Below are 11,614 nucleotides of genomic sequence, written 5' to 3' on the forward strand. Positions count from 1 at the left end.
GTGAGGGCTACTGGGCTAGGGAAACTTTTATTGTAAGTAAAATGAAACAATAAGGAAAATATTATACAGCATGTGTGTTTGTTGTTCACTATTCAGGCCGGGTCCGGCCCAAAACCGGCCCAGCATCCCACACCGAAGCGTGGTCCCGTTCAAGTTTGGGCGCGGGCTGAACCGAGGCCGTCAAGCGCGCGCCGCCCACGCGTCGCGCGCCAGCTCGCCGCGTGGCCGCCGTCTCCTCTCCCCAGTCGGCCAGTCCCCACCCGGAGTGCCTCGCCGTCGGCCGCGTGGCCAAAAAGCGCTGGCACTCTCTGCAACGCACTAGGACTAGGAGACGGCCGAGCCCCGAGCAGAGCACGCCGTCCCTCTCAGCCTGCCACTCCTCTGCGCGGTGCGCCGGTGCCCCTTTCTCCTCTCTCCAGCGCCCCCCGCGGCCGTGCAGTGGCAGTGCAGACACCCGACACCCGCGCGCGCCGTCAAAGCTGCCCCCAGCCACCAACTCTCGCCGCCCTCCAACCTGCTGCCTGGTCGCCGTGCAGTGGAGACCAGGGGATCGATTCCCCTCCCTCGGTAAGACGGAAGAACCCTCGCTCGCTCGCTATCTGTCACGGATTTGTGGGGGCATTGGGGTTTCATCCCGAATTACCGAACCCGAAATCTCATCCCTCTTTCTCTCCGTCACCAGGTCGTCGTGGATTTCTCGTTGCATTGTGCGGCAAGTGATTCGCCGAGAAACTTGGGGACGCTGACCTGAGGCCGGTCGCTCGCACAGAACATGGCAGCATTGGCAGCAGCAGCAGGCGGCGGTGTCGCAAGAGGCAGACGCCGAGTTCCAGATCTACGCAGTGGACGGGTACTACTTCGAGTCCTCCAGGAAGGAGCCCGTCTGCTTCTCCACCCTGCCGCTGCGGTTCGGGGACGCCGCCGCCGACGTTCCCGAAGGCAACAAGCGGCTGTTTCTGCGTGGATTTGCCGGCCGGAGGCTCAGGGTGTGTCAGAGGGTGGTGGCCTGGAGACTGGAGCTCGACGGCGAACAGCCTCTGTTCTTGGTTCTCGCGCCAGCAGACGGCGTAGGCAGCTGGCTGCGCCTCGCCAAGCCCAGGAAGGTCTACGAGCGCAGGGCCAGGACTGTGCTGATGACGGCGCAGGTGCTGCATTTCCTCAGGAGGAATCCTGATGGGCCGGAGACAGCCCTGTGGATCCACCTTCGCCAAGCTTTTGGGTACCTCGGCAATTCCCCGGTCGCTCTGTTGCGTTTGTTTCTTCTTTTGGTGTAGATGGTGAACCCTGAGTCTTAAAGATTTCTCTTGTTTTTTCTGCAGCAGGTTTTGGCCTAGGCCCTCAGAGCATGACTTCAGGAACCAGACCTCACTGTCACTGATGACGCAGTTCGCGGCAACGGATCCTGTCTTGGCAAATTCAGAGGTATAATAATCTGCTCCGCTCTTGTTATCGGAATTCTCAATTGTGTTTTTTAGTATATATATACTATAAACTATACAGCACAGTTGTGAGGGGTTAACTACATAATAACCTACTAGGTGGCATTGTAAATTAGAAAATTGAACACCCAAGTCGAGGCGAAGAGAACTTAAACTTAGGTGGTGGGCCGGGGGTGTACACCCACACCTCCCAACAACTGTGCTAGGCTCAGTTCCTGCTTATAACTACATTCAAACTTTGTTTATGTCTTGAGCTGGGTTATGTCAACATTGTCCTTAATTTGCAACAAACAACGTACTATCGCTTGAAGATTGTAACTGTAATTCTCTGCCATTTCTGAGCTCTACTATCTTTTAGCTACAACTCTCACCCTTACAGTCGCAGGCTTGGGTTTGTATTGCCATTAATTCTATGCTTGCTTTATGATGTTTATAATGTAATCTTAGATGATAATAACATGTAAATGGACTGATCTGCACATGATATGCCTACCACAGGGCCTTTCGTCCTTCTCCCATCTCTATAATTAAAGAAAAAGTGATTGGAACAACTTTTTGTTGTGTTTGATTTCTGTTGTTTGTAAGTCAATCTGGCCTGTTATGATGATTATTTAACTGATTTTGCTATGATTATTATCTGATAGACTTTGCGAGCATTTGTTGAAAGAATATCTACTGAGGTATGTGTATGGTTCTGCATAATCTCGAACGTTTTGGAAGACAAATTAACCATACGTTAATTGTCTCTCTTAATATAATTTTGACTAGGTTGGCGGTGCAGACATTATTGACATCGCCGACGAGTACTTCTTCTATGCCAAGGACAACTACAAGTCCGTGTGCTTCTCCACCCTGCCGCTCCGGTTCAGGGCCGCCGCCGCCGCCGATGTTCCCGAAGGCAACAGGGCGCTGTACCTGGCGGGGTGCACCGACGGGGGCCTCAGGCTGCACAAGGAGGTGGTGGCCTGGAGGCTGGAGCTCGACGGCGAACAGCCCCGGTTCTTGGTGCTCGCGCCAGCAGACGGCGGAGGCTGGCTGCACCTCGCAAAGGCCAGAAGTATCTACGAGCGCACGACCAGGACGGTGCTGATGACGGCGCAGATGCTGCATTTCCTCAGGAGGAATCCTGATGGGCCGGAGACAGCCTTATGGATCCACCTTCGCCAAGTTTTTGGGTACTTCAGCAATGCCACGCTCTGTCGCGTTTGTTTGTTCTTTTGGCAGATGGTGAACTCTCTGAGGCAGACTTACAGATTGAACTTGTTATTCTGCAGCAATTTTCAGCCTAGTCCCTCAGAGGATGACTTGTGGAACCAGACCTCACTGTCACTGATGAGGCGGTTCGCGGCAACAGATCCTGTCTTAGCAGATTCAGAGGTATAATCTGTTGTGCTCTTGTTATCGGAATTCTCAATCGTGTTTGTTAATATATATATATATATATATATATATATATATATACTATAAACTAGGTGGTTAACTACATAATAACCTAGGTGACATTGTAAATTAGTAGAAAATTTGACACCAAAGTTGAGGCGAAGAGAGCATAAACTTAGGTGGTGGGCCGGGGGTGTACACCCACACCTCCCAACAATTTTGCTAGGCTCAGTTCCTGCTTAACTACATTCAACCTTTGTTTTATGTCTTGAGCTGGGTTATGTCAACATTGTCTTTAATTTGCAACAAACAACATACTCTTGTTCTAAAATTGTAATTCTCTGGCATTTCTGAGCTCTACTATCTTTTAGCTACCATTTCCATCCTTAGACTTGCAGTATTTGTTAACTTGGGTTTGTATTGCCATTATTTCGATGCTTGCTTCTTGATGTTTATACTCTTAAATGCTAATGACGTGTAAATGAACTGATCTGCACATGATATGTCAATCACAGCGCCTTTCGTCCTTCTCCTGTCTCTATAATTAAAGAAAAAGTAATTGGAACAACTTTTTGTTGTGCTTGATTGCTGTTATTTGAAAGTCAATCTGACCTATTATGATGATTAGTTGACTGATTTTGCTATGATTATTATCTGATAGGCTTTGCGAGCATTTATTGAAAGAATATCTACTATGGTATGTGTATGGTTCTGCATAATCTCGAATGTTTTGGAAGACAAATTAACCACGCGATAATTGTTTCTCTTAATATAATTTTGACTAGGTTGGTGGTGCAGACATTATTGGCATCGCTGACGAGTACTCCTTCCGTGCCAAGGACAACTACGAGCTTGTGTGCTTCTCCACCCTGCCGCTTCGGTTCGGGGCTGCCGCCGCCGATGTTCCCGAAGGCAGCAAGGCGCTATACCTGTCGGGGTTCACCGCTGGGGGCCTCAAGCTGTTGAAGCAGGTGGTGGCCTGGAGGCTGGAGCTCGATGGCGAACAGCCCCGGTTCTTGGTGCTCACGCCAGCATACGGCGGAGGCTGGCTGTGCCTCGCGAATGCCTGGAATATGTACAAGCGCACGGCCAAGACTGTGCTGATGACGGCGCAGATGCTGCATTTTCTCAGGAGGAATCCTGATGGGCCGGAGATAGCCTTGTGGATCCACCTTCATCAAGTTTTTCGGTACTTCGATTCCCTGGTCGCTCTGTCGCGTTTGTTTCTTCTTTTGGTAGATGGTGAGCCCTGAGTCTTACAGTCTTACAGATTTTACTTGTTCTTCTGCAGCAAGTTTTGGTCTATGCCCTCGGAGGATGACTTCAGGAACCAGACCTCACTGTCACTGATGAGGCAGTTCGCATCAATGGATCCTGTCTTAGCAAACTCAGAGGTATAATCTGTTCCCCTCTTGTTATCGTAATTCTCAATCGTGTTTGACTGTTTGTTAGTATATATAGCATAGTTGTGTTTCAATGAGCGTGAAATAATCTATGAGTTATGAGGGGTTAACTACATAATAACCTAGGTGGCATTGCACTTAAACTTAGGTGGTGGGGTCCCAACAACTGTGCTAGGCTCAGTTCCTGCTTAACTACATTCACACTTCGTTTTGTGTCTTGAGCTGCGCTATGTAAACATTGTCCTTAATTTGCAACAAACAACATACTCTTGCTCTAAGATTGTAATTCTCTGGCATTTCTGAGCTCTGCTACCTTTTAGCTACCATTTCCAACCTTAGACTTGCAGTATTTCATAACTTGGGGTTGTATTGCCATTTATTTGATGTTTATATATAATCTTAGCTGATAATGACATGTAAATGGACTGATCTGCACATGATTTGCCGACTATGGGGCCAGCCTTTCGTCCTTCTCCTATCTCTGTAATTAACTAGAGTGATTGGAACATCTTTTTATTGTGCTTGATTGCTGTTATTTGTAAGCCAATCTGGCCTGTTATGATGATTATTTGACTGATTTTGCTATGATTATCATCTGATAGGCTTTGCGAGCATTTGTTGAAAGAATATCTACTGAGGTATGTGTATGATTCTGCATAATCTTGAACGTTTTGGAAGAGAATTTAACCACACATTAATTGTTTCTCTTAATATAATTTTGACTAGGTTGGTGGTGGTGCAGACATTGTTGACATCGTTGGTGGTGCAGACATTGTTGACATTGCTGATGACGGTGCGGTCGTAAATGAGATTTTTGTTGAGGATGCTCCATTCTAGGGTGAAGAAGGATAAAAAAGTCTTATGAGCTTTTCTTTATAACTATGAGTCCTTATGTGTTGAACTAATCGTATGCAATGATATTGCTATGTACCACCAATGAAGTTTATCATATGTATGCTTAAACTAATCCTGGCAAACATATGATCGGTAGTATTTCCATCAGCTTTGCAGCGGCCCTCAACTCTATTGTTGTTTCTCCATATTCCTTGCCTTTCTAATTGAGCTTGTTCAGTGATTTTGGGGGCCCGGAAACTGAAAGATTAAGTAGGGCCAAGAGGGGGGACGAATTGGTCAATTAACTTGTAGAAAATATGTGTAGATTGTTGCGGATGCTTTGCAAGTTTGCGGCTTATTTTGCAGTACCACAATTTTCAATCTAGTTATCCTTGGATCCCTAGTTTTCCTAGGCCCCTAGGGTGTGATTATTTTGTAGAAATCTATGGATAAAACAGAATTTTCAGTCTAGTTTTTCTTGGGTCCTTAATTTTTCTAAGATCCTAAGATGTTGGAAGATCCATGTGGTGGAAGATGATGCCTAGAATTTCTCAAAAGCCAGTTGCATTCTTTGCAAGTTCCTTGTCATACGTGTCTGGTGCTGCCTGCAGCTGTTGCTGTGGCTCATTATTATCTATATATAAAAAAAGCTGTTGTGGCTGCTGATTCTGGAACAAAGAAGCACATATCCCTTCCATGCTGAATTGGCTGTCTGCCTTGATCACTTCATCATAGAGCATTTGGCTCTGGTCCTGCATAGCTGTGGTCGTCTCCGCAAAGGTTCCATGGAGCAAGTCAGCAAGTTTCCTCTGCTAGGTCTAGGTAAGCCCTTGTATCTTTTTCTTGACAATGGGAAGACACTCTTCTCCACAATCGAGCTTGTGCTCTGTGGTTCGAATCCCATACTGTTGCTTCCTCTGCTCCCAGTATTGCTGCTAGGATTAGGATCACGACCATCCCAGTAGAATGAATCTACTGAGGTACTTCCAACGAAAGTTCCTCCATGTCGAGGTACTCAAGATTCAGCCCCATTGATTGATGTAGAGAGGGCCGATGGTGAAACTGGTGGCATCACTGTAGAAATTGTGATGCAGTTGAAGTCACTACGTACTGTTGCTACTGTCACTGTTGGATTGTAGCCTAAGAGCGTCCGTAGTGTGGGTTTCGTAGCCAGTTCGATGCATTAAATGCAGCTATAGCACCAGGTATGTAACATCGTGGAGTGGTTTCGATGGAGGATCAGCTTCGAGCTATCGACCCTGCCCCTTTTCAATAAAAAAATAGATCACCGCGGTGCTAAACACCAGGATATGGAGCCGAGTCCGGTTCGATACACTGCGAGCTGAACACCAGAACAAGTCATGTCATTTGTGGGACCTAGGATAGAAGCGACCCCGCTTCTCCGCACTGCGGACGCTCTAAAGGCTCTTGGAAAGGGAAATAGAGAGTTTGGCCTGATGGAGCGGCAGGTCGATGGACACTCGTGTCCAGCGGTAGTAAACTGGTCCAGGAACGACTCCTTTGGAAAGGGAAATAGAAAGTTTAGGGCGTGCCAAGTTTGGAGTTTCAGCGCGATTCTTGGGCATCAGCATTGTTCCCCAGAGCACCAGTATTAGGCTCTGAATTTTCAATAAGAAAGGATGAAAAGAGCCTCTCCAAGTTCCTCTTCGAGCAAGGCTAATAATGTAGCTGGCCGCTGTGTAAGTATCTTTGCAGCCTATGTTTTAGCTCATCCGTATAGTAGTTAGCTCTTCAGTATTGATATATGGCTCACTTGTCTTTCTCATAAAGTTTTTCGGTTCTTGTGTCTAAGCCGGTTATAAACTTACAACATATTTCTCCTCTCTCCTCCACTTTAGTATTTAGTATGCTTACAGCCTGTTATTATACTTACTCTTAGATGGCTAATTTTAAACATCAACGAAAACTAACACTAGAAAATTATAAACGAAGAATAACAAGATGTGCACGTAAGAGCATCCGCAGTGTGCGGTTCGAAGTTGGATCGATACAATAAATGAGATGATGGAACCGGGTACGATACACTGTGAAGCTGATTCGATGGAGACCCCGGTCCTTTGCATGGAACCCGCTCCTTCGCAATCATCCATCGTCTTCTCTCTCTTGCCGTTGGTGCTCCTGCAGACGAAGGGATGGATATTTTATTTATGTGGGCCCCACTTATAGGATCAAGTGTGGTTCTATACATTGTGGCCAATTTATCAGCTGAAGTCACATCAAGCTATGGAACCGGGGCTAGTTCCATACACTGCTGATGCTCTAAGGGTTTTTCCTAGCGGTCTCCACTGGCGGAGGGCTGTGGAGGCGAAGCTGGGCACTGCCCCCTCCCCCCCTTCCTCCGCGCGGTCACTGCAAGTCTGAAACACCACCCTACGCACGTCTCATCTCGAGGCAGAGGCCGAGCATGATCTACGCTATTTGCCATCTTTCCTACACAGCGTTATCTTCTTTCTAGGCGTTGGCTGTCAGGGAGCTCCGGTCTGGGGAATTAATTTTCTAGTTCCATCAGTGTCGCTACAGACTTTCAAGTCAAAACCTGCAACATCGACGTGTTGTAGAGTAGAAAAACATCACTGCAAATCTAAAACAGCTGTGACTGACGCGTCAGAAGCTAACGCGCCCATGTAAAACACGGCGCAAGTCATCAGCTGCTGCGCGAGATGTAAACTCAGATGTGTTAGCGTTGATCTCTCCAGCTCGGTCCAACGATTGAGTTAGGTCTTGACCTCGCGCTCTGATCGGGACGTCCAACCCTACATGACTGGTGAGCCTCTACATGGCTGGTGAGCCTCCGTCGCACTACTCATTAAAGAGAGGTGGGGGCCGGTGGCTCTCAGTACGAGGTTCACCGTGAGCCATCACACCCACCGACAAAATCTAACCCGATCTAGTGAGGGGCGTAGCCAGCGATGGGAAGCACCATCACCGGTACGCCGTCGCCGTTGGACCACTTAACCGCTACACCGCCATTGGAGCGTCACCTCTTCACCGTCCTCTCTACCGACGCGATGGACGATTCCAGCTCCACCGAGCTCTCTGATGGTCAGCCACTTCTTTTCCCCTCTCTCTCTATCTCTAGTTCTTGTTCTAGGTTTGTTTATCACAAATGCAAGTGAATACACCCATTGATCTACACCTAATCGATCCGCATGTTCTAACAATGGTATCAGTATGCCTAATCTAGCCATAGATCTAGTTATTGGGGGTAGAAATCGAGTAGAAATTAGAAGGAGATGAATGCTTTTTCAAGAATCAGAAATCCTAACCCTAACCCTAGAAGAAGGGGACGGAAAGAAAAGGGGAAGGGGTTCCTACCTAGGGACCGCCCGCCCCGTCTCCATCGCCGGCCGTCACATCGACGCCGCACGGGAAGTCAACCCGAGCCGTCGGGGGCGAGGTCTCGCCACCGCACTGTCTCCGCCTCGGGCTCGGCCCAAAGGGCACCACCGTGGTGCCGCTCGACGGTGCCGCGCGCGGCACCGGCCGCACGCGTGCACCGGCGAGGGGTGCCACGGCGGCGCCGCCACCTCCTGCGTCGCGCCCGCCCCGGAGTCGGCAGTGCGACGAAGAAAGAGAAGGGGAGGAAGAGAATGGGGCTAGGGTTCTGGGAAGAGGCCGGCTCGCCGGTTTTTGATCAACTGAGAACGCCGTCCAGTCGTCGATCTCGATCGGACGGCTGGTGGCAACCGGGCCACCTCCAGGCCCAGGCGGGAAGAGTGTTTCCCGGCCTAGGCCCAGGTTGTGGCCTGGGCACGGGCGAGCGCGGGGAGCGCAGCGTGTGCTGCTGGGCCACGAGCCAAATTCGCCACTGGGCCACGATAAACAGTATGCAAAGGTTTTAATTTTATTTATTTTCAGAAGCAAAGTTTGGATGAATTTTAGATAAATTTGGAGTTTTAAATCTCTGTCAAAATTTGAATCAAAGAGATTTTTTTTCCAGAGAGTAGATGAGTAAGAAAATTTCTTCTGAATAAGTAGAATAAATTAATATAATGTTTTCGCTGCTAATGATGATGGTTACCATCTTCTAATTAAATTCGAACCAACATGATGATTTAATTTTAAAGAGTAGTTATAATGTTCAGTAAATTATGATATTGTTATTTTTCTGACCAACGTTGATGATAACAATATTATAAGTTTATTCATGAGTTGTTTTCTATGCATTAGTTCTATTTCTGCCCAACGATGATGTAGAGTTAATGTAGAAGCACACTGTATGTTTTTATTTTGACCAACGTTAAATTAAGCCATGCAATTATTATGTCATGTTTTTCTCACTTTCTCTGATGATGTTTTCAGGACTCAACCCTATGGCATTCATCTCGCACATTCCGCCTCTTGAAGGGGGCAACTATCGCGTATGGCGAGAGAAGTATGAGTTGGCACTTGCGCTGTCCGAGAATGACCTAGCACTTACCTCTCCGTGTCCTGCTACGCCAGTGGACCCGGTGAGGGCAGAGAATGAAACTAATGCTGATTTCACTACTCGACAGCGAGATCATGCAGAAGTGAGAATGAAATACGATCTTGATCGTAAGAAGTGGGGCATTTCGAACCGCAAGTGCTTGATAGTGGCTAAATCCACTATTTCAGATGCAATAAGGGTATCAATCCTAGATTGTGACACCGCCACCGAGTATCTCAAGAAAGTGGAGAGTCAGTTTACTAGCTCTTCAAAGGCTTATGCAAGCACCCTGATCAAGAAGTTATTCAATGAAAAATACTTTGGTGGAGGGATAAGAGAGCACATATTGAAGATGAGCAACACGGCATCCAAGCTCAAGCCAATGGATTTGGGGCTCAAAGATGAGTTCCTGATTCATTTGGTTTTTGCTTCTTTGCCTAAAGAGTATGAAACTTTTGTTGTTAATTACAACATGCTGTCCGATAAATGGGATATTGAGAAGCTCATTGCCATGTGTGTGCAAGAAGATGAGAGGCTTAAAAGCTCACATGGTGACTCTGCTAACCATGTGAAGGACTATAAAAAGAAGAACTTTAACAAGAATGTCAAACCTCAAGGGAAAGCCCCTTAGAATGATCACCATCAGAAGAACAACAGTGTCCAAGTTGACAAAGATCAATGCAAATGGTGCAAGAAGCATGGACATTACCAGAAGGACTATCCAGATTTTCTGAAGAGCCTTTTGAAGAGAGGTGAGGACATTATTACATTCATAGATGAGTCCTTGTATTTAAGTTATTCAAAATCTACTTGTTGGATTGACTCAGGTGCAACTATTTATGTTCCAAATTTATTACAGGGATTCCATACGAGGAGGACCCTGCAAAGAGGAGAAAGAAGAATTAAAGTAGCAAATAGAGTTAAAGCTGAAGTTGAAGCCATTTGAGATCTCTCTCTAGAATTATATGATGGTTTTGTACTTCAGCTTTCAGATGTCCTCTATGTACCCTCTTTGCGTAGAAATTTGATAAGTGTTTCACGTCTAGACGATGATGGATATGATTGTCATTTTGGTAATGGCAAATGTAAGATTATGTTTAATAATAAGTGTGTTGGTCTTGCCTTCCGACAAGATAAGTTTTATTTGTTATCACTTTCTGAGAATGTGAATGTTGTGAGCACTGAGAATGAGAATGCCTCCTCGTCTATGAATGCAAGAAATAAGCAAAAGAGAGTTCATGATGTATCATCAAAATTATGGCAATGTCATTTAGGCCATATTTCGAGGGGGAGAATAGAGCGATTGATTAAGAAATCAATTCTTCCATCATTAGAATTTTCAGATTTAGAACAATGCATTGATTGCATAAAAGAAAAGTATGTTAAGCAAATAAAGAAAGATGTCAAACGAAGTGCAGGAATTTTAGAAATAATTCACACAGACATCTGTGGTCCTTTTTCCTATGAAGAGTGTGGATGGTTATGATTCATTTATAACATTCACAGATAATTATTCTCGTTATGACTATATTTATCCAATTAAGGAAAGATCAGAAGCATTGGATAAATTTAAGATATTTAAGGCTGAAGTAGAAAATCAGCATAATTTGAAGATTAAGATAGTAAGATCCGACCGTGGGGGGAGTACTACGGTCGACACACCCCATATGGCCAAGTTCCTAGTCCTTTTGCAAGATTCTTACAGGAAAATGGCATAGTTGCCCAGTACTCTATACCGGGCGAGCCTCAGTAGAATAGAGTAGCTGAAAGATGCAACCATACCTTAATGGATATGGTGAGAAATATGATAAGTTACTCTACTCTACCGATAAGTTTATGGATGGAGGCGGTAAAAACCGCTATTCATATTCTTAATCGAGTGCCAAGCAAGTCGGTGCCCAAAACACCATATGAGTTGTGGGCAGGAAGAGAACCCGCACATAACTATTTACATATGTGGGGTTGTCCAGCTGAGGCTAAAGTATTTAGGGTTATTTTGACAGGTACCATTACAATTTTTAAAGTTTTAGAAACTACCATTACTATTCACTTATTTTGAGATGAACCATTACAATTCTTCGGCACTTTGAAATATACCATTATATACCTTGGGCCCAGCTTGCAGGTGT

General features: G+C 46.0%; 2 protein-coding genes and 1 pseudogene across 5 annotated transcripts; 2 read left to right on the forward strand and 1 right to left on the reverse strand.

The window, feature by feature from the left end:
• The first annotated feature begins 214 nt into the window (after positions 1–214).
• LOC136513731 (uncharacterized) lies at positions 215–5,252 on the forward strand. Of its 4 annotated transcripts, none has more exons than XM_066507688.1 (11): positions 215–567; positions 683–1,219; positions 1,323–1,422; positions 2,084–2,119; positions 2,208–2,614; positions 2,714–2,816; positions 3,481–3,516; positions 3,605–4,008; positions 4,111–4,213; positions 4,825–4,860; positions 4,949–5,252. In XM_066507688.1, exons 2-11 carry the CDS (start codon positions 1,134–1,136, stop codon positions 5,057–5,059), a joined length of 1,422 nt encoding a protein of 473 aa, XP_066363785.1. In that variant the 5' UTR covers positions 215–567; positions 683–1,133; the 3' UTR covers positions 5,060–5,252. The 4 variants fall into 4 exon arrangements, with proteins under 4 accessions (XP_066363785.1, XP_066363786.1, XP_066363787.1 ...); XM_066507687.1 differs by having other exon boundaries at positions 218–567; positions 1,320–1,422; XM_066507689.1 differs by lacking the exon at positions 3,481–3,516 and having other exon boundaries at positions 217–567; positions 1,320–1,422.
• Positions 5,253–5,597: 345 nt separating this feature from the next.
• On the reverse strand, positions 5,598–6,128 carry LOC136510292 (uncharacterized; annotated as a pseudogene).
• Positions 6,129–9,390: 3,262 nt separating this feature from the next.
• Positions 9,391–10,116, forward strand: LOC136510293 (uncharacterized). The gene has a single exon (XM_066504795.1). It carries the CDS (start codon positions 9,391–9,393, stop codon positions 10,114–10,116), a length of 726 nt encoding a protein of 241 aa, XP_066360892.1.
• The last annotated feature ends 1,498 nt before the right edge of the window (positions 10,117–11,614 follow it).

This window comes from Miscanthus floridulus, chromosome 16 (assembly GCF_019320115.1).
Source record: "Miscanthus floridulus cultivar M001 chromosome 16, ASM1932011v1, whole genome shotgun sequence".
NCBI classification, from domain to species: Eukaryota; Viridiplantae; Streptophyta; class Magnoliopsida; order Poales; family Poaceae; genus Miscanthus; species Miscanthus floridulus.